The sequence below is a fragment of the Gasterosteus aculeatus genome, chromosome Y, assembly GCF_964276395.1.
Source record: "Gasterosteus aculeatus chromosome Y, fGasAcu3.hap1.1, whole genome shotgun sequence".
In the NCBI taxonomy this organism is placed as follows: Eukaryota; Metazoa; Chordata; class Actinopteri; order Perciformes; family Gasterosteidae; genus Gasterosteus; species Gasterosteus aculeatus.
The window spans coordinates 21,139,249-21,163,436 of record NC_135709.1 but is presented as its reverse complement, the minus strand read 5'-3'; the positions used below and the strand labels follow the sequence as shown (position 1 = coordinate 21,163,436).

The 24,188-nt window shown below is 43.8% G+C and overlaps 2 protein-coding genes and 1 pseudogene across 3 annotated transcripts in view; 2 read left to right on the top strand and 1 right to left on the bottom strand.

Annotated features, from left to right (window-relative positions):
- Nucleotides 1-3,184, top strand: part of LOC120812280 (semaphorin-4B-like) — a 32,310-nt pseudogene extending 29,126 nt beyond the window's left edge. Inside the window, exon 12 of the transcript XR_013455201.1 lies at nucleotides 76-3,184. The product of XR_013455201.1 is annotated as a semaphorin-4B-like (transcript). The remainder of the gene's footprint in view (nucleotides 1-75) is intronic.
- A 463-nt stretch (nucleotides 3,185-3,647) lies between these two features.
- On the top strand, nucleotides 3,648-11,033 carry LOC120812287 (ras and EF-hand domain-containing protein-like). The gene is made up of 17 exons (XM_078097918.1): nucleotides 3,648-4,061; nucleotides 5,003-5,155; nucleotides 6,376-6,466; nucleotides 6,747-6,842; nucleotides 7,288-7,365; nucleotides 7,445-7,560; nucleotides 7,664-7,732; nucleotides 8,165-8,246; nucleotides 8,361-8,431; nucleotides 8,531-8,744; nucleotides 8,835-8,936; nucleotides 9,417-9,561; nucleotides 9,649-9,730; nucleotides 9,846-9,960; nucleotides 10,059-10,172; nucleotides 10,272-10,348; nucleotides 10,426-11,033. The coding sequence occupies exons 1-17, from the start codon at nucleotides 3,766-3,768 to the stop codon at nucleotides 10,526-10,528; spliced, it is 2,004 nt and encodes a 667-aa protein (XP_077954044.1). The 5' UTR covers nucleotides 3,648-3,765; the 3' UTR covers nucleotides 10,529-11,033.
- The window catches only part of LOC120812283 (peptidyl-prolyl cis-trans isomerase FKBP8-like), a 31,398-nt gene continuing 17,969 nt past the window's right edge, over nucleotides 10,760-24,188 (bottom strand). Inside the window, exons 4-8 of the mRNA XM_040168119.2 lie at nucleotides 13,626-13,843; nucleotides 12,194-12,372; nucleotides 11,904-11,981; nucleotides 11,303-11,440; nucleotides 10,760-11,223 (exon numbers count right to left, since the gene is read on the bottom strand). Coding sequence (XP_040024053.2) covers nucleotides 11,137-11,223; nucleotides 11,303-11,440; nucleotides 11,904-11,981; nucleotides 12,194-12,372; nucleotides 13,626-13,843 — 700 coding nt within the window. The 3' untranslated portion in view covers nucleotides 10,760-11,136. The remainder of the gene's footprint in view (nucleotides 11,224-11,302; nucleotides 11,441-11,903; nucleotides 11,982-12,193; nucleotides 12,373-13,625; nucleotides 13,844-24,188) is intronic.

Here is a 24,188-nt window from a genome sequence, read left to right as displayed (position 1 = left end):
GTAAGTGAAATACTTTTACAGTTCAATCTTGAGTCTTGATTTTGAATCTGAAACGATCTACGCCTGCATCCGCAGGAATGTCCTCGTGCCAGGTGATCGTTATCCCGGCCAACACGTTCCAGGTACTCCCTTGCCAGCTGCGCTCTAATTTGGCTGAAAGGCGGTGGGAGTTCAGCGAGAGCGCAGGTCACTTCCATTACCCCAGCCAACAGGGGGGATTGGTAGTGGTGGCCCAAGCCGACCGGCAGGAAACCTACGAGTGCTGGTCGGTGGAGGAAGGCTTCAGACAGCTGTTGGCCAACTTCTGTGTGAGGGGCGAGGCCAAGCAGGAGAGCACCACGCTGAGAGGGCGCTCGCGTCCCCCGCAGGTGTCCCAGGGGAAGATCCTCACCCTGCCGGAAGACGCCCGCTCGCCGCAAATCGACACCAAGACCTACTTCAATGAGCTGATTGTGGTGTGTTCCCTCCTGGCGTTTTCCCTGCTGGTCTTCTGTCTGCTTGCGGTCTTCAAGAACCACGGTGACGTGAAGTCAATGCTCAAGAAGGGAGAGCGGGCCAACATGCAGCAGAAGAAGCCCAGAACAGTGGGGAAACCGGCCGAGAACTTGCCGCTGAACGGCGACGCCGTCCCAGCGTCGGTGTCGGATCGCAACGGCTACCAGACCCTTAACGACAACTACATCTGCAGCACTCCGCCGCACGAGGGCCCGTCGCCCGACAACAGCAGGGGCTTCTCAGAACCGGAGAACAAGCCTCCAAACTTGAGAGAGAGTCATGTAGAGGTTTCTCCCACGTGCCCTCGGCCAAGAGTCCGACTGGGCTCCGAGATTAAAGACTCCATAGTTTGAGGGCTCTGTGCTGTGCCGAGGGACTCGTCGTGGAACTGAGAGGAGAGAGTGCACTTGCAGAGAAAGACAAAAAACCCCGACAAGAGGGAAAACTGAGGATCATTCAACTTTTCATGGAGTGACATTTCATGTCACAGATTTTGCACTTTTTGTTCTGTCCCTATTTTCCTTCTCACTGCCTCTTATTCAAGTGCATTTGAAGCACACTGAAGATGTTCCAGATTGCCTTCAGACTTTTTACGCTTTCACTGCGGCTCAAAGAAATGTAACAATTGAGGCGGTGGAGCCACAAATAAGTTTCAGTGATTTAATATCAAAGCATTGCCGCTCAGCTCGTCCATATAATCTAATGGTAATGCTATGAAATGCACAGTGATATTCAAACATGTTCTCCCTAACAACTTATAGTGTTTATTTACATCCTGTTATCTGGTAAGAGCCGACCCTTTGCTGAGGCCATGCACTATGTACTAAACTGTAGAAAGGTAAACACTCACACCAGAATGCCAACTACCGGTGGCAGGCGGGAACAGAAATAGATTTCTTTTTTATGGCTAGTTTGCATTCACAGAAATATACTGATTATTTAGGCTTGAATATAACACTGCAACATAGAAATAATTGAGAGTAGAAAATATTTTATAAATACATGTTTTTCTTGTTAAACTTTTAAAGAGAACATGAACAATAAGTCACCTCAGTGGAACTGTTTTAGATATTTTTACCACCTCGATCCCACACACACACACCAAAAACAAACAATATATGGTCATAGATCAAGACATGCTATGTTTTTAAGTATTGGTATTATAGTGGATACAAATATTCCTCTGTCAGAGCCTGACTTTCAACAAGGTTTTGAATGTCATTCCAGGTATTATCATGCTGTATGAGATATGCAGTCTATGCAAAGCAAATAATGTGAATTAGGGTGAACATCAAGACAACCTCACCTCGAGACTCGCTTGGCACAAAAGTAATGGTGCTGTTAATTATTTTAGGATCAGTGGCCCTGCAAACACACACACGAGCTGTCATCACACTAACGCTAAGTATGCAAAAGATGTGAGATATTTTGCTCTATTTTAGTGCAGAAATAATAATAAAAATATAAATAATACACCTATTCATAATCTGATTTAAAGAACACATCTGTATAGCCTCAACTTTTATGTGAATTTAGCGTTAATAAATGGAAGAAAATGGCCTCCGCTTGCTTAGATGGTTTTTAAAGGCAACCATAAAAGCAATAATTTTCATTCTCATCCAGTAATAAACATATTGTGCATTTTAATAATCTTGATTAGTCAATTCACAAATAGTGAATTATAAAGCATATGTTTTGTCTGTGATATGTTGGAATAACTTAATAGCATTTAATAGCATATTATTTAAGTCTTACCTGATTTGAGCCCTAGTCTTGTTATGTGGGCAGCAAAACTAATATTTCGCAAAAATGCAGGAAGGCATTTTCCATGACTCATAGGATGCAGAGGATTTGCACATGATGTTGAAAAGCCTTAGTATAATGCAGGTTATGGATTTGATAACAAATCTTAAACGGATAATGCCTTCTGAAACAATAATCAAGAGTTGTGCCTCTTGGAATGACAAACTAAGCAGGTAGTAGTGCCGTAGAGTCAAACGCTACACTGAAAGGGTGAGAGGACAGACTAATATAATACTGTAATACTAATGTAATACTGTCACGTTGGTACAGTACATGCTCACAAGGTATTTATCTTTTATTTAATGTTTGTCAGTGGCTTCAACTTTAGTCAGGTACAACATTTTATTCTAAAACTGTAGCACATGAAACACCACTGGATTATTTTAAAGTACTGAATTATTGGTACGTTTTATGTTACATTTATTGTAAACGGCACTGAAAAAATGACTCAAAGACTGGTCAACTATTAAGATTCATGCTTAGACTGTTAGTAAAAACAAACGGCAGCTTCTAGTGAAGTGGCTGTCAGAACAATATACAATCGCAGTAGAAGAAGAAGAAATACTAAGTGGCAGTGACTTAGTGAAACATGTGCAGGTACTGAACATGCTAACAAGAAGCCTAACATATTAATGCCACAGTGAAAGTATCGTTGTCTGCTATCTCTTAATAAACCACTATAGTCTTGCCTTTTATTTGTGACCGTACAAATTGCTCAATCTTGTCAACGTGTAAGAAAAATATTTTTTTAATGTAAAATTGTTTTGTAAATTCAGCTGCCAATGTAAAATATTGTGAATTGTATTTTTTTGTATCATACATCACTAGTGTTTGTTTTTTTCTTTTTTGTATTGTATATAAAAAGCAAAAACGTCCCATTATTATATCAAGCCCTACTGTTACATTCCTCTGCATAAATGTTACGATTTTTTAAAGTGTTGCTGACCTCATCAAATAGGGTGGAGTCAGAAGCGGTGCAAACCAAGGGGAACAAAGAGGAGTGTCTGATAAAACTTGCACTACACACCTTAAAGGTAAACAGAGGCTAGCGCTTGCGTATCTGTTGTGTGTGTGTGTGTGTGTGTGTGTGTGTGTGTGTGTGTGTGTGTGTGTGTGTGTGTGTGTGTGTGTGTGTGTGTGTGTACATTGTATGACAGTTGTACGCTGAGTTATGAAACCAAATACCTACATGGTAGGTGGCTGCTGGGGGGGGGCATCACCTGATAGAGCCCCGGAGGGAAGTGGCACATTGGGTGCGTTGATGCGGATAGATCCCGCCCACAATGAGATGTGGACCAATGAGCGGCTGCAAAACAACACCCGTGAGACTTTAACGCGCGTTTTTTTTTGTTTTGTTTTGATTTCGGCTGGCACGTTGCCGAAGTCGCCTCGCGAGAGAAGTGCTGGATTTTTTTAAATTTTATTTTTAGATTTTTCAGTGTGTTTTTTACCTTTAAAAGAAGACATATGGAGCGCCTCAGCCTCGGGAGATTATTCTCCGCGTGCGACGTGAACAAGTCCGGTAAGATAGAGTACGATGACTTCACCGCGGTCTGTCGGGAGCTCAACGTCTCCGAAACCGAGGTCAGAACCCTGTTCGACAAGTTCGACCCGGACGAGGACGGAGGCATCGATTACGGCAGGTTTGCGTCCAGGTTCCAGGACGTCTCGGAGACTCTGGACTTCTCGTCCCTCGGCGCGCGCGGCGGCCCGTGGGAAGAGTTTGAAAGCCGGATAGATGCTGAGGCTTTCCTCCCCGAAAGGTGAGCCCACATCCCCGCCTACACCACGCAAACATTCGTTTGCTGTCAGTAAAAAAAACAAAAAAACAGCTGATGTGGCACCTGCTCCTGGTGCTATTTCCTTATTTCATAGACCAGCTGAAAATACGCATTTATTTCGAATTTTTCCAGCGTGTCGGATTGTCCTTGCTGGTGACTCAAAGCACATGCAGCTGCGTCACTTTAAATAAATGAAGACATATCTGCAATGCAAACAGTAGGCAAAGCCATTTGAACACCAACGACACATTTCGTTAGTAACTTTTCCCCCCAAGTTCAAATGGCCGAATGACAAATCTTAACTCGAGGTGTACCGGGAAACCTTTTCAAGAGCTTAACTTGTCCTCAGGGGCCCAAGTTAACAGGTGATCCAGTTAAGAGCCATAGAACACTACTGAAAAACGCCATTATTACTACTAACTGTTAAGGAAAGCATCCTGTCATCAGATAAATCTTATGTTGTACATGCTTTTGTTGTATGGCAACTTATTATCAAAGGTGGCTGATGAAAACTGAACATAAATTTGATGTGTTTAAGGGCTTTAACATTTGGGATGGACACATTGTAAATATTCTCTCCAGTTGTTTTGGACCGTACTACATGAGAAGTGTAGGTGGTGCTCATTCTTTTTGGTTCAGGTCATATCGTAGAGTTTTATTGCTCGTTCACCTTTTTAGCCAAATAGTATGATGTTGATGAATTGAACAAACTTGTTTTCTTCATTAAATGTCATTTCTGTTTAAGTTTGGAGAAGTTTATACAATGTCTTAATTCTATATTTTACCGCTTTTGTTTGTTTTGATCTCATTTTTTTTTCACTTTTTACTTTACTCAGCTGTTTTGTAAAAAGGTGAAATATTTCATAAAAAAGTACATGATATGTGATACAAATGTTGATGTATAGAACATTTGTCTCTGACAGTCTCCGGGAGCAGCTGGCTCATCTTTATCAGGCCATTCACTCTTCTGCGAAAACAAATCTACTGCAGCACTATGAGGAAATCATCCACTCGCTGATCAGCCAGAGCCAGGACAACCGACTGGAGTGTGAGCAGCTGGAGACCAGTATTAAGCGGTGAGGGTCAGTTAAGAGCATGCGACCTGTGAAACTGATTATGAATTAAAAGCCCATTATTGTAAACACATCACACAAACATGTGCCTTTAATGGGAGCGGTGACGTCCAGTATTATCAATGCAAAGGTTTTTTAAAGTTTTGTTTGAATTTATTTAATTAATCATAAATCAGCTTAATACCCTTACTGCAACTAACTTTTTGTAGCCGTCTTTCACCCACAGAGCAGTGGTGAACTGCTGCCCTCTAGTGGCTGTAAACCATAGAAACTGAGGACAAACTCTCTGAATTGAGTCCACTGCACCTACTCTGATTGACTGCTTGATTGAAAGCCACCTGATTAGATTTCAGACCATCGGACTTGAGTGCAGAATAACATAAAAGCACACGGAGCCTCAGACTTTGTTCCAGCCAAACGTTGATTGGGCCCGTCTGCCTTTTAGGGCTGAATAAGAAGTCATTTGTGTTATGGAGATCGAGATTAGCTCAAAATAAAAACACTTATTACTTCTTCTTTGTGAATTTTCACTATGAGCAATGCTATCTGTTATTTGAGTCGATGTAAATATCGGTTCAAGTGTTATTAACAGTTATTGAGCCTTCCTCCTGTTGCTGTAACTTAGTATGCGTCCTGCTAGCTGGCAAATTGTATTAACATAATATATGATCAGCAATCAACAATGTTTCTGTGGTCACACCTAGTTCTGGTAGTACTAGATTTACTTTATTAGAAAAAGAAATTAGCATAAATTAGCTATAATAACTATAATCTCAGCGGTTATTGATGTTCAAGCTAGACAGTGATTTTATACACTATATTTTAGATGTTATGTCTGTTAAATGTTTAGCTTTAGTTTTTTAAAACTCGATATATTGCAAGCTTTTCTAACTGTTTCCACTTTATTGAAATTAACTGACCCTTTTACGTATTGACATTAAAGCCTAAACCAAAGAAAAATAAATCGCACGTCAGGCATTTTTGCGTAATTTGTCTGACAGACAACATTAAGCACACGCCTCTCTCTCCCTCGACTCCGGTTGGTTCGCGTGTTGCAACAAGCGACGAGGTGGCAACTGCAGCACGTTTAGAAGTCCGGTACAATCGAGACAATAGATAGAAGGTGAATTATTTCGGCTTTGTTGGTGCCTGGAACTCCTGTTGGACAGCCGGCTCCGCTTTGGTGAGACCAAACTCGAGCGTAACTTTCTGCGTCAAAACAGAGCCGATGAGATGAACAACAGTCAGCTGTCCGAACTGGAGGACGACATAAAGCAGCAGCTGGCCAAAACCGAGGAGAGGGTGAGAGACGAGGTGAGTCTGACCCCTACATCCTAGAGGACCATGTGTCTTACCACATCCAACCAAATAAAACTGCAGCATCTATTCAACATGCGCACTGAGAAACTGCCAAAAATGCATCAAAGTGAAAATGTCCCTTCAGTGGCTCCTGTGTGCTGCTTGCATGTTTTTGGTGCAGCACATGGTAGCAGGTTACAAGACTCCTCACAAAGAGCCTTTGAATAGGCAGGTGAAAGCCCCCTCTTCAAGCCCTGGCCGCTCTGCACTGTTTAACTACTTCGGTTGTTTGTAGGAACGTAAAAAAATGGAAGGACTTATGGCGGCCGTGCAAAGGAAGCACAAGAACGAGGTCACGGACCTGCATGCAACTGTGGACAGACTGTTAAAGGTAGGTTTTTACCCCGCAGCATGCTTTTATTTTTATTCCAGAGAATTCTGCGACTGAAAGGCAAGACTGTTTTTAGGTCCAACTCGTGAACCGCGCTAGTAAAACGATACTGTTGGTAAAACACCATTGTCATGGTTGCAGATTGCAAAGACTAATATCAAGAAGTTTAAAGAAAGGCTCAGAAATCTGTTGTTCGTGTAGAAACACTGACACATAAATCCTTGATAACCATTTCCACAGAGCGTGCAAACACATTTACTTGAGCTATTGATTGCATGGCAGTATTATTCTATTAATTACTAAACTAAAGCAAACATTTCCAGTGTCTCTACATTTTAGACTTAATAAAACAATTCAAACACAATACCTGTTTGGTGTGTAATTAGGACATCATAACTGCAGGTCATTTTTTAACAAGATGCTTGTGTAAATGTCTATTCTCAAGAGCCAAGAGGACTCTGAATTCAACCATTCAAAGGAGGAAGTGGACACACTGAACACACGTATCAGTGATCTCTCACAGGTACTTCATGCCAGAGTTGTCACACCGAGTGAAAAGTAGTGTGTTTTGAGTTGAAGTTATTCACGTAATCTTCTCACAGCAAAACGAGGACCTGCGAACCTCTCTGCTGCAAGCCCAGACGGACAGCGCCGTCTTGCACTCGGAGCTGGACAAGCTGAAGAACATGTACGCGGACCAGAAAGCTCAACATAAAAGGTGAGGCAGTGTATTTACGCTCTGCTCACGTCTGTTGACACAAAAGTTTGATCCAGCTTCCAGCACGACATCAACGGTACACGTGGCTTTCGTTCCTTTACAGAGAAAGCGATGAACTGAAGAGGATGGTTATGGAATACCAGTTGTATTCAAACCAGATTCAGATTCTCCAGTAAGTCACTTGTTGACATGAACACTTTTTTTTTTTGGCAGCGTATTTGGTCATTTTATAGTCTGTTTGTGTTGCCTTTAAATTTTGATTACATCCTTTATTTTGGTTTGGGTCATCAAAATTTGAACAATCTTCATTTCCATCGTCTATGTAGACACAATGGATAGCTTTGTTTTAATTGCTCAGGCTTTCAAAAAACTACCAAATACCAAAATATAGTGGATTAAAATGCATAATAAATGATTTTTAACACACTTAAATAATATCCGATGTCTCTGAAAATTCTAATAAAAAAATATACTTTAAGGAAGATTTAAAACTGTTGATATACTTTGATTACCAGAAGAACAGGTTTTAGTCTGTTTACTGGGGAATAGTATCACGATAAACTACATGTAACTTAGTCTTCTATTTCCTTGAACACTTCATTAGGGAAACAAACAAAATGCTGTATGACAGCAACGACGGGCTCCGCTCTGCGTTGGCCAGCGAAGCGGTTGCAGCTAAAAGGAGGGTGAGTCCTCACACCCGCTGGCTCTCAGTCAAACGAAAACTCGCACTGAATCGCTCTCACTAGCTCCAAGTGTAAAGGTTTCCTCCCTAGCAACATTCCTTATCTTCTCCGCAGCGGTCTCCTCAAAATGAAATCCCAGCCCGCAGGATGAAGCCCCTCCGACAGAACACGCTCAACCACGGCAGGTATACAACGTCCCTTTTGCACACTTCTGTGACTCTGCCGGTTGATCTTCCCGTGAATTAAATTGTCACAGCTAAAAGCAAGTGTGTCGGCGCTTGCAGCCCGGAGCAGGATCCCGGCAAAGCCAGCTACTCTCATGTGGCCACCTGGGCCAATAAGTACCTCGACAGCGGCGTCTCCCTGCCGATGGACACGGCCGAGAGCTCAGGCAGTGATTACGACAGCGGCGCCGATGATGATGACGACGACGACGACGGGGGGGCCTCAGTGGAAACCGTGCACCACAGTTACTCCTACGTCCTGTCTGATGTGGAGGTGAGAACGCACGGCGGGTGTAGGTGGCCGGTCCGGTAATGCCGATGTAACCCTGAGCTGTCGCTTAAAATGAGTTTTATTCTGTTGCAGGTATCAGAAGTGAAATCTGAATCTGCGGCGAAGATGGCTCGTAGCAAGGCGAGCTCTATTGCGTCATCTCTACGGAGACGTTTGTCGGCCTTTTCCACAAAGGTACGATTACTTAACTACTTTAATCATTTTAATGCGTTGCTGTTTAAAAGTCGAAAAGGTGTGTGTGTGTGTGGCTCTCTCTCTCATCCAATCATCTTTCAACCTATAATAATTAGACTGCAACCACCAAGTTGGGAACCATTGATGTACCTTCAGTATTCATTTAAAGTCCATAGATATCCATTTAAATACTTTATTTCAGTAAACATTTGAACCACATGTGGAAATGGGGTTATTCAAATGCTATACAGAGAGTTTTATCCAACACACAAAGCTATTTTTTCCAACCAAATTCTTTTTGTAGTCTAGTTATCTACTGACATTTCATTTAAAACTCAACTCAAGGTCTACTCACTAGGTTTTTATGGAGGTTTCCTGTCCAGCTTTATCAGCAGATTGAGTTTGTTCAGTTGAATACTCACTGTTTTCACGCCACAAAGGCAAAGAGTACATTGGTTATCTTCTGCTGCTCTTCCGAAGCCTTTAGAAGCCGACCTAGAGGAAACCACGGAGCCTGCCCCAATGTTCCGCCTGGTTCTAGCAGGAGACGCGGGAGCCGGAAAGTCCAGCTTCCTGCTGAGACTGACGCTCAACGACTTCAGGGGAGACATTCCGACAACGCTGGGTAAACGCTACACAAAACACGCTGCGTTTCCTCAAACACTGACACATTCTGAAGTTCAGGTGTTTTGAATCTGCTCGGTTTTCTCAGGTGTGGATTTCCAGATCAAGCGGATGCTGGTGGATGGAGAGAAAACAAGCCTGCAGATCTGGGACACAGCCGGGCAGGAGAGGTATTGCACCCACTCCCACAGTTTGTTGTCTAACAAAAACACACTGTTACAAATTAAAACTTGAGATATGTTCTTTTGATAATGACAGAAGTCGCTGTATTTCTTTCGACCGCAGGTTTCGTAGCATCGCGAGGTCTTACTTCCGTAAAGCTCACGGAGTGCTGCTCCTCTACGATGTCACTTCAGAGAGCAGCTTCCTCAACGTCAGAGCGTGGGTGGATCAGATCCAGGTAACTGGCAAAAAGATGATTGACAAAACGCCCTTAAGGGAAAATACGGAACCTGTAGGCAGTAAAATTCACAGTGTCCTTTTTTTGTTTTCATACAGGATTCAACGGAAGACAAAATCCCCATGTGTGTTATTGGAAACAAGGTGGACCTGAGGGAGCAGCTCCCAGAAGGCAGCTGTGTGAGCAGTTTGCACGGAGAGAAGTTGGCCACGGTGCGTAACCTTTCATTCCACCGGGACAGAAAAGTAGCGGCGCCCGGCCTCCAAATAAACTGACTGCGGTCCGGTTATGTTGATGCTTTTTGCCTGCAGGCGTACGGCGCCTTGTTCTGCGAGACGAGCGCCAAGGAGGGAACCAACGTGGTAGAGACTGTGCTCCATCTGGCCAGGTAGGATGCCACACAGAGCGCTCGAGCTGTTCCCACGAGCCTCAAAGCAACGCTTTGACCGCTTTTCCCTTCCGCAGAGAAGTAAAGAAAAGTGTCAAACTGAGGAGGCAGTCGTTCTCTCAGGTCCGACTGAGTCCATCCAACCCGAAGAAGACTCTGAACGCCTGCTGTGGCCTGTAGAAGGTCCAGAGCACTAGATACGGTGGAGCAATGAAGGACACAAAGTGATTTATATTTTGTGAATATTTTTAATCTTTGGCATGTTTAACTCTTGGTATATAATATATTTTCATAAATGTTACTTCTCTGATCAAAAGTAAGATTTCTATTGTTGGAAAATTGCACAATTACAAAAACAAATGTACGTATTGTAATCATGTTTTCTTTTCTTTAGGTTTTTTTTATTTATTTGGTAGTCATTTCATAAATTAAATAAATAATAATCTTTTATTTGAGACTCATGTCGAATAGTATTTTTAAATAAATGTTCCCCTTTGCGACCAAATTTGGGTCTTAAGAAATCAAAAGTGCATTTTTAACAATTTTATTAAGCATCCGCGTGATCGAGATAACATCGCAGTTTCGAAAACCTTCAAAGATTACATTCTTGACAAAAAGTTCCTGGATCACTTTTGTTGTGTTTTTATCACTTTTCCAAATAAAACAGACATCTGGAAAGATGAAATCTTTGCTGGTATTTACTTGACAGTAAACTTCAACTTCACTTCAGCAGTAAAAAAAAAACTCTTTACAAATGAATTAATGAGGACTAGAACAAACAGACAACGTCAGTTTCTCGCCGTCAGGATCAGCGACGTCACTAAACTGCTCAAGGCCACAACCAGCGCGCAGAGTATACACTTCCAGGACGTTCCCTGAAAAAAACAAAATGCTTTGTCAGAATCCCATCTGCTGCCTATCACAATAACGCATCGGCGATATTAATCTTCTTACAGATTCTTTCTTCTTTGAGGGAATCAGAAAAGGTGTGATATTCTCTCCAAGCAGCTCCGCTGGTTTAGGTTTCCACCCTTGAATATCTCTGCCTCCTGACTGCCTTTTGACCAGTTTAGATAACTCAACGTGGATCGCCTGAAAACAAAAAACAAAAACGTTTAACAAGTGCTTCAAAAGCTGCTTTCTGTAGTTCTTTTAATGGAGTCATGAACCATTTTTATACTGAGCTAAAGGCAAGGCCGCAGTTCTGAAAACATCCACCAGGGGAGAGCAGAGGTCTGAACAGACACTGTTTTTTTCTTGTGATTTGCAGCACTGGGACCAAAAAAAGTTCCGGATTAATATATTTTGTATGAATTAAAGAATATATATAAAGCCATACAATTTGTGTTGGAAGGTGATTATCAAGAATATTGTATGAAAAAATATATAACAATTTTAGAATAAATATTTATTATATATATTTTCTCTGTCACCATTACTTTGTGTTGATTGGTTTATCCAGTAGCTGTAATAGTAAATGCAGCCTGTTTTTTAAGTGACCTCTTCCTCTGTGAGGGATGGAGGGGGATTGACTGGCCAACCCACGTGATCTCACCTTTGTGGCCGGCTCCAGTTTCAAGGCCCTTTTTAGCACCTCCATTGCCTCTTCGTATTCCCCCATATCTGACTGGAGCTGGAAGAGAAAAAACGTCCGGTGTGATCAGGGATGCTGGACTCATAAAGAAACACACAGGGCAATAACAAAGCCGCTGTAAAATCTATGTCCATTAAACCGATTATTAGTTCTTCCAAGAACTCTCCCTTTCACATATGGCTTGATAAAGATCAAATTAGAAGGAGGGACATTGTCTCCTGGTAATGAGACAGCCGCGCGGGGCCCCTCACCTTTCCCAGCCTGAAAAGGGACTTGACGTTATTTGGCTCGAGGGTCAGAACGTCCCGGCTGGTGTGCAGCGCCTCGTCGTAGCGCTCCAGCTTGAGCTGAGCGGTGGCCAGGTTGTTCAAACACTTCACCCGGTAGTCCCGCACCTCCTCCTCCTCCTCCTCAACCTTCTCGCCGCCATCTGTGCAAAGACGGAGACACGCCACCTCTGACATCTGCTCTGCTGTGGACGTCCAACCTATTTCTCTTAATTGGTGACACAAAAACCACTTTGGCGGAGATTAGTTATCTAATCTTGCAAGTGATTTGCAGGATATGGAAAATATAATGTTAGATATTCAGATGGATATTGTATTGATATTGTGGCAACATCTGTATGGTTTCATCATTAGACCCAAGCATGTCCAGCTGAATACAGTAGTGGCCGCAGTAATGAGCCCTTATTCATACAAAGGAACTTTCACCCTTGGTAATGGGGGGTAAATATCAGCAGCTCTTGGACCACATCTGTGTGGATGCACAAGCTTTTTATCTCACGTTTAATTAATGCTGATTCTCGCAAAATATTTGTCAGTGACATTATATAGTGATTAAGTTTATTGTGTAATCATTTTATTTTTATAAAGCATGTGAATATTTATAATTGCTTATAACCATTACTAGATGGTGCTAAGCAGATTTTTAATACATTATAACTTGGTTAATTGTACATTGGCATCATAAAAAGGTATTATCAAAATGCCTTTCCTAATTTTGTTATTTTTTTGGAATGCTGTTCAAATGCTTTTAAATTGAATCCCTTTAAGATGGCAAAATGATGAAGTCTAATGTTAATGCAAGTGCATGTTCAGCTTGTAGTGATTTCTAATTTCCACATGTGATGAATGATTCTAGTAAAATATGTCTGATGGGCCTCAAAAAGAGATGAGATGTGTACATTTCTACTTGTTTACTGTTATTATTTTTGGGTGGTCTTCTCGTCCACTGACGACATGATCTCGATGGGCTGATAAACCTCTCTCTGCAGTGCCACACCGAGTTCGCTCTCTGGCCCTCGATCATTGAAGCATTATGATGCAATCCATGTTTTTCTCCTCATTGTTCGGTCACATTTCCCTCTCGGGCCCTCCCTGCCTCGTCAATGATCACAACAATTAAGGAGGTGGAAATAATATGAATTTTGGTTAGCATGGTGACAGTGTGATTAGTGTGTTGGCAGACTGCAGGAGGGCACTGAACAGTTATGTCATTATGGGCTCAGATTGATGTGATTTATGTAGAACCTTAAAAATCCTGTGTTTTTACATATCAAATGGATCTGTGCGTGAGATCATTTGCATCTGTTTTCTATTTCCTTTTCGCCTATTTCCCGCAAAGACTGCGAACTGCAACACATTTCTGGTAAAGAGTAAAAATATATTTAGTTTTGAAGACCTCTTCCGCATGTGATTAACACATCCAGAGCCATCGAATAGGCTCTGACAGCCATGCTGTATTCCTCCCGCTGGAAATTAAAGTTTCCTCGCTCTCGCTTCTGGTTGCCAATGCGGATGCGGTCTGCGACGGGCAGAGTTAACGGGTCCGGTTTCTCTCTGACATCCAGCAGCTGGAGTTGGTAGAGTAAAGCAGCCCAGGCTGGAATATCAGGCTCCCTGCATGTAAACAAAGACAACAACAAAACAACACTTAATCAATATCACAAAGGGGGCGAAGAGTGAAAGAGCCAAGATCATAAAAGATGATTTACATCAGTCAGGAAATCAATCTGATCGTTGCAAGCTTCAAGAAAAGCAGAAACGAGCTGGTCAACATCCTACAGAAACTCAAGACATTTGGTGACTGTGCTCATAATTATGTTACGCGTTCGATGTTGGCCGTATAGACTGCTGTGGTTTCATCAAAAACTACAGAATTAAGTGATGACTCCTTTTAGCAGAAGAGGTATAATATTTCCATCAGGATAAGCACTAAATGTTTGATTTTTTGTATCACAGCCTCTTTTTAAATGTTTTGAGAGTATTTCAACAAACATGCAAAATAATTGTGATATCACAATACAAAGTGCACACTGTAAGTACATTCGTTCTCTTTTAGTTGCTCTCTGTGTCCATTACGTTTGACTGTACCAAACACCTCAATCGCACCCTCAAATCAACACCTGTAACTCCGGCATAAAGCAGACAAGAATTTCAAATCGGTATGAACCTGTGAGCCGGCGAAGGCTTCAGCTTACCCGAGAGTCACTCAGAAGGAAAGTTCATTTGGTTTTCAATCATCTGGCTCCTGTGACCACATGGTGCACAATGGTCCATTATCAGTTACTCTGTGGAGGCTCTGGCTCCAAAGGGAGGGTGTGTGTGTGTGTGTGTGTGTGTGTGTGTGTGTGTGTGTGTGTAGGTTTGTAGGTGTTTGTGTCAGAGAGAGAGAGAGAATCAGAGAGGGAAAGAATGCAATGACAGCTTGCATACATTTAGAAAAAAAAGTTGATTTATAAGTGGCCTACTTTATTGAATCTAACAAAGACAAAAAACAATTAAGACAAATTAATTTAGAGTTTAATAATCAGCAATAATGCAGAATGATGTTCTGCTTCCTGCAGATCACACCTACTGCATGAGTGTGTTTTGTTATGCATGCAGGCGTACGGCGTTATGAATAATTCAAACTGGTGGATGTCAATGGAACATTTTATGTCTGTCTAACAGAATTAGTTGTGTCACCAGTTACTGGGAGACTGTGGCATCAGATTACCCTTTCACCTCTCCTCTCTGGAGACCTTGTGCACCGTCACAGGCGTGTGAAAGCAGCCACTGAACTGAGGCCTTAGAAACCTGAGCCGCATCCCTGAGCACGGGACAGGAGAAAGTAGCGGCCACACCCGCTAGCATATAGTGCCATCAATGCAGATCTTTTAGGAGCCAGTCAAAACTATTTTAGACAGTAGCACCCAAGTCTCACCGACTTGTTTTTGCACACCACTGCAGGTTATTAACAGACGAGTTGCATAACAGACAGAGAAGAAGACAGTTGTGGACAGACAGCACACGGCTTAGGTCGCACCAGGTGATGACCTTTCTAAAACAGGCCTCATGCTCCACATCTGGTCGATTAGATACGGATCCTTCTGACGTGCTTATGTCATGTGTTTTGGTGGCTTACCAAGAATGTGAAACCACCACTAAACGATCCACTGCACAGCTCGTGCAGCACATGGACATACTTTAACTACGTGTCGTCCATGCATGCTTTCCCTTATCCCATATCTGAAAGTATTACGCAGTATTCGTAGGGCTGCGTGTTACGTCACAGCGTGCAGCAATCGCACACACAGCATCCTGCCTGCTGACCTTTTAATAATCTGTCTTTGAAAATGTGGCAGAGCTGGGTTTGTAAATAGTAACTCAGCAGTAAAATCCCTTACTTATTATCATCACTACATATTTATTTATTCTTAAACAGAGAAAACACCCACTTCAGTTGTGAGGCACACAGCAGTGAGTCATTTCGATGCAGGCACGGCCATATGTGCCAATTCAAAACTTCATGAATCCCAAACAATGTGTTATCCTACAAAGGAAACACAAGTTGTACACACCGCCTGACCAGCGCGACACATCCCTTTTCGTGAAGGGTGTGCAGCGTTACGCCTGCAAACCGTAGTGTTACAGAAAACAGAGTTAGGATTTAAGTCCGAAATGAAGCGAGTCACTGAGAGTTAAGCGTCCTCCGTGAGAATAAACGAAATGGGCACGACTAGCAACTTCTGTCGAAACTAATCTGAGTATGCAGTGCGCTGACAGATCTATGAGGTTTACAGTGTCATGTGGGTCATTGGTGATTAGCACCACAATGTGCGCTTAGCTCAGCCAATGAGCCTCCGGGGGCCTTATTAGTGAAAACAGGAAGCCGAGGCTGGTCAGCAGGGAGATACCTCCACAAGATGCCAGAGAAACTTAGAATTTATCACCCGGTTATTTTTATACATACATACATACATACATACATACATACATACAAATATATATACATATATAAGTGATGGGTAGAGCTCTCCCCTCCCCCCCCTGCCGGTTTGGCCACAGCACCTTAATTGGTGATGCCTAACAGGTGTGACCAGGTGCTCTTTAAATGGGAGCTTTTGCCCCACTAGAGCTAGAGGGGCTTGCTGTAGGTCTCCCACGGCATAGGCACAGCACTCGCCACGTGCGGATGGGTTTGAGCGGAATCTAGAGGTATGTCAGGGGTTTTCTGTTTCATGTTTTAATATGCTTTTTAGCAGTGAAATGTTTATTGGCGTTATTTACCTTTTCTTTCTTTTATACAGGAAATGATCAGGTGGTGCAACACTGAGCCTGGTCACTGCTGTTTTTGCCTTTGATTTAAAATAGATTATGGATACCCGGTTTATATAGTATCTTTGATTATGAATTGCTAATTTGTTTTCTTTCTGGGTTAGTGTCTTTGTTTTGTCCTACATAAACAACCATTACTGCGCCCTATACTGGGGGTCCCTTTAATGCCAGTGCAGGTGGGCATATAGTAGGCCTACAGGGGGTGGCTCACGAGGTGGAAGGCCCTTTCAGTTTATTTTGTTTGTTTGCTGTGTTTTCTTTCCTTTGACCTGGTGGTGGCCCCCTTGTCCCCTTTCACTCCCCCGCCCCGGTGGGCCTCAAGTAGTCACCTTATACTGGTAGGGTACCCCAGTATAGTAATCCTTTTTCAAAGCATAGATTATATTTTGCCATAAAACCGACCAATGTTTCTGGATTGATTATTTCTTTTCTTTTAAATATTAAACCTACTTGTAAATAAAAAAAACATTGTTACAAAACTGGAACTTCACCTCTCTGCTCCCTTTCTTTTTCATTACAACTGATATTCTTTGGGTGAGAGTCCCAAAGTGACGTTGTCACCCTTGTGACCAGGCGAACGGCCGCCCCGGTTACAAATTGGCGTTGCTGGCAGGACTCTTTTTATTTTTTATTTTATTATTATTTGTTTTTTTTAGAGCAGAGACGTGTCCTTCTAGTTCACTTTTCGGACAGTTGCTTTATGTAGGACCCCCCCATGTGTATATTTTTCGGATAGCTTACTATTTATTTCTTTTTGGGCAAAAACAGCAGTTGGCCAAAGGTTCTTCTTAAAGAGGAAGAGGAACCTGTATCCCTGTTGGCTCCCAGGTGCCAAAACCACCCAAGTCTATAGAAATGGAGGAAGGCCAGCTGGACTTACGGGACTTGGTGATTCAACTCCGGGCTCAAAATGAACAACTTTCACAAGAACTTTCAGAAACGCAAGCACGTCCAGCAAGCTTGACTCCTGGCTCTTCTGAACTCCCTGGCCCCTCTGGATCTGCTGGTCTCCCAGGGGCAGCGCCTGAACGCCTACTCTACATCCCCAGAGAAAGGAAGTGCCCCATGTTTAGGGGGAATGTGGGTATAGGAGTGGTAGAATGGGTCGAAGAGGTCCGTGCTAGCATGCGGGCCAGGCATTTAGCTCGCATAGATCAGGCCTATTTCATTTACGATCATTTGGAGGGGTCTGCCAAAGATGAGATCAAGTATAGGCCCCAGCAAGATCGTGAGGATCCAGAGAAGGTTTTGACTATACTGCAGGAAGTGTATGGATGTTCACTGTCTTATGTTGCTTTACAGAAGGATTTCTTCTCCAGAAAACAGCTAGAGGGTGAGTCGTTGCAGGACTACTCTCATGCTTTATTTGAGCTTATGGAAAAAATCATGAGGAATGCTCCTCAGGCTATACCTAACTCTGCCATTCTATTGAGAGATCAGTTTGTGGAACATGTTAATGATTCAGATCTCCGCAGAGCTTTAAAACAGGTTGTACGTGCTAAGCCATTAGTTACCCTCTTGGATGTGCGAGGGGAGGCAGTCAGATGGGAGAGGGAAGGTAGACAGCTGGAAAGTAGGCCCCGCAGTTTTTCCGTCCCCTCCATCTGTGCTACCCACCTTTCAAGGGTGTCTGAGCAGACGAGTACCTCATCTCAAAGTGAAATGGCGGAGATAAAAGAGATGCTTAAAGCACAACAAGAACAAATTAACCAGCTTTCCACCCACCTCTTGCAATTACAGAACCCCTCCAAATGGTCTCGGCCTTCGAATACAGGCCCTGTTCTCTGTAGACGCTGCCAGCAGCCAGGGCATTTTGCTCGTAATTGCGATAATGCAAGGGTCCCTTTTCAGCAACAGCGCCCCCAGGCGCATCCTATGCAAAGGGCAACTGCTCAAAATCAGCAGTCGGAAAACTAATGCCCTCTGTTTTGCAGAACCACGATTCAGAAGGGGCCATTACAGGTTCATGTTATCCAGTGGATGAACAGTGTCTCTCTCAACTTGTTAGTCCTTGTCCACATGTTGCAGTGGTCATTGGTGGGGTTGAGGTAGACTGTCTACTGGATACGGGGTCAATGGTCTCCACAATTAAGGAGTCCTTTTTCCACCAGCATTTTGACAACTCTCCCCAGGCATGCCTGTGGCTACAACTTCAACAACAGCAGCTAATGGACTTAGCATTCCATATGTGGGGTATGTAGAGCTCGATGTTTCTGTAATGGCTACAGTTATTCCCAAAAGGGGGATTCTAGTGGTTAAGGATCCTCCTGGTTCTTTGCCCGAATCTGACGTTCCTGGTGCCTTAGGCATGAATGTATTACGTGAATGTTATGCAGAGTTGTTCGGGCAACATGCCTCACCCCTTTTTGATGTCTCACTTGTGAAAGAGGCCCCTGAGGCATGGAAGAAAGCTTTCCAAAAGTGTCACGAGAGCCGGGCCAGACCTGCAACAGGTGCCAGTGGAGTTGCTAGGGTGAGGGGGAAACATCCAGTCTACATACCCGGGGGGACAGTTAAATTGGTGGCCGCGACCTGTCCGCAGAGGTGTCTTCCACCTTTCCAGGCTTTGTTTGAACCTTTTGCCAACCAAGAAGCTCTTCCTGGTGGTTTGTTAGTATCTCTTGCGATGGTCACAGTGCATCATGGTACTGCTTACATCCCAGTTGTGAATGTTGGTGACACTGATGTTAAACTTTACCCCCGCTGTGCCCTAGGGATGCTAAACCAGGCCCAGATAGTGAGTTTACCTACAGGCATCAACGAGGTTCCCAGGAAGCCAGCAGGAATGGGTACCTTGCCACCCTCCAGCATGCAGATCCAGTGTTGAGAAGCTTCCTTCAGTTTTGGCGCTGCAAACACCCCCCAGACAAGAAGGAACGCCAGGCTCTTTCGAAACCAGTAAAGGAACTGGTGCGACAGTGGAATAGGATGGTGGAGAGAGATGGGCTCCTATATCGTCGCATTCACCGTCCGGATGGTGGAGAAGAAATTCATCAGCTGCTGCTGCCAGCCTCCCTGCGGGAGGTGGTGCTTCAACAACTGCATCAGGGTCATGGACATCAAGGAGTGGAGAGAACTACTAATCTGGTAAGGCAGCGGTGCTACTGGCCAGGTCTGTATAAGGATGTCAAGGACTGGTGTCAAAAATGTGAACGATGCACCCTGGCCAAACCCGTATACCCTGCTGTGAGAACACCCATGGGCCATCTGGTAGCTTCCCGACCGAATCAAATTTTAGCCATTGACTTTTCTCTGCTGGAACGTGCTCGCGATGGAAGAAAACAAGTTCTCATTATGACCGATGTCTTCTCCAAATTCACTCAAGCTGTCCCGACCCGTGATCAAAGGGCCTCCACTGTGGCAGGGGTACTGGTCCGGGAATGGTTTTATAGGTTTGGGGTGCCAGCCCGAATACATTCGGATCAAGGCCGGAACTTTGAGAGCTTGTTAATCCAGCAGCTGTGCAGTTTCTATGGCATAAAAAAAACACGCACCACGCCATACCACCCCCAGGGGAATGGCCAATGTGAGAGGTTTAATAGGACCTTACATGGCCTATTACAGGCCCTTCCACCTGTCAAGAAGCCAGATTGGCCCAGCTACCTCCCACATGTTACCTTCTCCTACAACACAACCACCCATCAAACCACTGGTGAGTCACCATACCTTCTAATGTTTGGCCAAGAACCCCAACTTCCTGTTGATTTTCTCCTTGGCAAGATTCAGGAACCAATTGGAGGTACTATCGGTGATTGGTTGCAAGAACACCAAATGCGCCTCCAGACTGCCTTTGATGGGGCCAAGGAAAGGATCCAAGCAGCAGCTCGCCTCAGGAAGGAACGACATGACCAGCATGTGGCTGGTGGCAACCTGACAGAGGGTGAAATGGTCTACTTGAAAGACAACAGTGCTCGAGGCAGAGTGAAGATCCAGGACATTTGGGGTCCCCGGAGGTACAAAGTTGTCAAGACCCCTTCTGATGGTGGAGCAGTGTATTCTATCGCACCCCTGGATGACGCAGGAAAAATCAAGCATGTCCATAGAACTCTCCTGCGACCAATCCCACTAACCACCCCTATAAGTGAGCCAGACTCTGGGGAGCAAGGGAGATCACCTACCAATGAAGGAGATTGCGAACCGAATGGTGAATGGTGGATTGTCCCCCAACCAGTGACAGCTACGCTAGAGCCCTTGGTTTCCTGCCCTCAACCACCTGCACCAGCCGAATCTATTGCTGGCACCATATCCCCAGTGGATGTGGATAATGATGACCCTATGGAAGGATCCAGTACAGTGCCTCTTCGTCGAAGCCAGCGTGAGACAGCAGGGAGACACCCAAACCCCCGTAATCTCCCTGTGCCAGCATGGAGAAGCGGGAGAGAGGCTGCAACTTCTCGGGTAACTGGGTCGGGTAATATGCTCTCTGCCACTCCTAGGCTGTGGAAGTAGTTTTCCTTAAAACCGTGTTTTATATTTTTGTTTGCTTGTTGCTTGTTTTTTATTATCGACGGGTCGCCGACAGAAAATGGGGGGTAGATTGTGATGGGTAGAGCTCTCCCCTCCCCCCCCTGCCGGTTTGGCCACAGCACCTTAATTGGTGATGCCTAACAGGTGTGACCAGGTGCTCTTTAAATGGGAGCTTTTGCCCCACTAGAGCTAGAGGGGCTTGCTGTAGGTCTCCCACGGCATAGGCACAGCACTCGCCACGTGCGGATGGGTTTGAGCGGAATCTAGAGGTATGTCAGGGGTTTTCTGTTTCATGTTTTAATATGCTTTTTAGCAGTGAAATGTTTATTGGCGTTATTTACCTTTTCTTTCTTTTATACAGGAAATGATCAGGTGGTGCAACGCTGAGCCTGGTCACTGCTGTTTTTGCCTTTGATTTAAAATAGATTATGGTTACCCGGTTTATATAGTATCTTTGATTATGAATTGCTAATTTGTTTTCTTTCTGGGTTAGTGTCTTTGTTTTGTCCTACATAAACAACCATTACTGCGCCCTGTACTGGGGGTCCCTTTAATGCCAGTGCAGGTGGGCATATAGTAGGCCTACAGGGGGTGGCTCACGAGGTGGAAGGCCCTTTCAGTTTATTTTGTTTGTTTGCTGTGTTTTAATTCTTTTTGATTTGCTGTGTTTTCTTTCCTTTGACCTGGTGGTGGCCCCCTTGTCCCCTTTCACTCCCCCGCCCCGGTGGGCCTCAAGTAGTCACCTTGTACTGGTAGGGTACCCCAGTATAGTAATCCTTTTTCAAAGCATAGATTATATTTTGCCATAAAACCGACCAATGTTTCTGGATTGATTATTCCTTTTCTTTTAAATATTAAACCTACTTGTAAATAAAAAACACATTGTTACAAAACTGGAACTTCACCTCTCTGCTCCCTTTCTTTTTCATTACAACTGATATTCTTTGGGTGAGAGTCCCAAAGTGACGTTGTCACCCTTGTGACCAGGCGAACGGCCGCCCCGGTTACAAATATATCATTAACAATAACAATGTAACATAACAGAATGTATGTTTGTATGTACACCTGCAAAAGTCATTCAGAGAAACATTAGTCAGGGGAATTTTCGCTTTTTTTCTGCATTTTTCAATAAAAACTATGGAATTTAAACATACGATCTTCATTCACGAGGCCAACCGTGTTTCAGGAAGAGTAATGTTTACCTCTTCTTGTGTGCGTATTTGGCGATAAAGACGGGAAGATATTCATTATAGATGGATTTGATACATGTGTTGTGGCTCAGTTGTGGGCGACTGTGGGTGAGTGGGGAGCAGGTCGTCCTCCAATCAGAGGGTTGTTGGTTCGATCCCAGGCTCTGCTAACCTGCATGTCGTTGTGTCCTTGGGCAAGACACTGAACCAACATGGCTCCTGTAGCTGTGACTACAGTGTGTGGATGTTAGTGACTGATGGCAGGTGTCACTGTGTGTGGTTCTCCTGTCATCAGTGTGTGAATGGGTGTGAATGGGTGAATGATGTCATCAGTGTGTGAATGGGTGTGAATGGGTGAATGATGTCATCAGTGTGTGAATGGGTGTGAATGGGTGAATGATGTCATCAGTGTGTGAATGGGTGTGAATGGGTGAATGATGTCATCAGTGTATGAATGGGTGTGAAGGGGTGAATGATGTCATCAGTATATGAATGGGTGTGAATGGGTGAATGATGTCATCAGTGTGTGAATGGGTGTGAATGGGTGAATGATGTCATCAGTGTATGAATGGGCGTGAATGGGTGAATGATGTCATCAGTGTGTGAATGGGTGTGAATGGGTGAATGATGTCATCAGTGTATGAATGGGTGTGAAGGGGTGAATGATGTCATCAGTGTGTGAATGGGTGTGAATGGGTGAATGATGTCATCAGTGTGTGAATGGGTGTGAATGGGTGAATGATGTCATCAGTGTGTGAATGGGTGTGAATGGGTGAATGATGTCATCAGTGTATGAATGGGTGTGAAGGGGTGAATGATGTCATCAGTATATGAATGGGTGTGAATGGGTGAATGATGTCATCAGTGTGTGAATGGGTGTGAATGGGTGAATGATGTCATCAGTGTATGAATGGGCGTGAATGGGTGAATGATGTCATCAGTGTGTGAATGGGTGTGAATGGGTGAATGATGTCATCAGTGTATGAATGGGTGTGAAGGGGTGAATGATGTCATCAGTGTGTGAATGGGTGTGAATGGGTGAATGATGTCATCAGTGTATGAATGGGTGTGAAGGGGTGAATGATGTCATCAGTATATGAATGGGTGTGAATGGGTGAATGATGTCATCAGTGTGTGAATGGGTGTGAATGGGTGAATGATGTCATCAGTGTATGAATGGGTGTGAAGGGGTGAATGATGTCATCAGTATATGAATGGGTGTGAATGGGTGAATGATGTCATCAGTGTGTGAATGGGTGTGAAGGGGTGAATGATGTCATCAGTATATGAATGGGTGTGAATGGGTGAATGATGTCATCAGTGTGTGAATGGGTGTGAATGGGTGAATGATGTCATCAGTGTATGAATGGGTGTGAAGGGGTGAATGATGTCATCAGTATATGAATGGGTGTGAATGGGTGAATGATGTCATCAGTGTTTGAATGGGTGTGAATGGGTGAATGATGTCATCAGTGTGTGAATGGGTGTGAATGGGTGAATGATGTCATCAGTGTGTGAATGGGTGTGAATGGGTGAATGATGTCATCAGTGTGTGAATGGGTGTGAATGGGTGAATGATGTCATCAGTGTATGAATGGGTGTGAAGGGGTGAATGATGTCATCAGTGTATGAATGGGTGTGAAGGGGTGAATGATGTCATCAGTGTATGAATGGGTGTGAAGGGGTGAATGATGTCATCAGTGTGTGAATGGGTGTGAATGGGTGAATGATGTCATCAGTGTATGAATGGGTGTGAAGGGGTGAATGATGTCATCAGTATATGAATGGGTGTGAATGGGTGAATGATGTCGTGTAGTGTTAAAGCGCTTTGAGTGGTCAGAAGACTAGAAAAGCGCTATACAAGTACAGTCCATTTACCATAACTCAGCAGAGGTGTACAATCGTGCCAATGACTCACCCTGTTATCTGTCAAGCCCTCGCCACTCTGAATGAAAGGAAAAACTCCAACGGAGGGAAAACTGTGGTTA

Coding starts and splice junctions, on each gene's coding strand:
- LOC120812287 (XM_078097918.1), top strand. CDS start 3,766: ATGGAGCGCCTCAGCCTCGGGAGATTATTCTCCGCGTGCGACGTGAAC. Junction 7,733..8,164: donor AACCAGATTCAGATTCTCCA/GTAAGTCACTTG, acceptor ACACTTCATTAG/GGAAACAAACAAAATGCTGT. Junction 8,247..8,360: donor CGGTTGCAGCTAAAAGGAGG/GTGAGTCCTCAC, acceptor TCTTCTCCGCAG/CGGTCTCCTCAAAATGAAAT.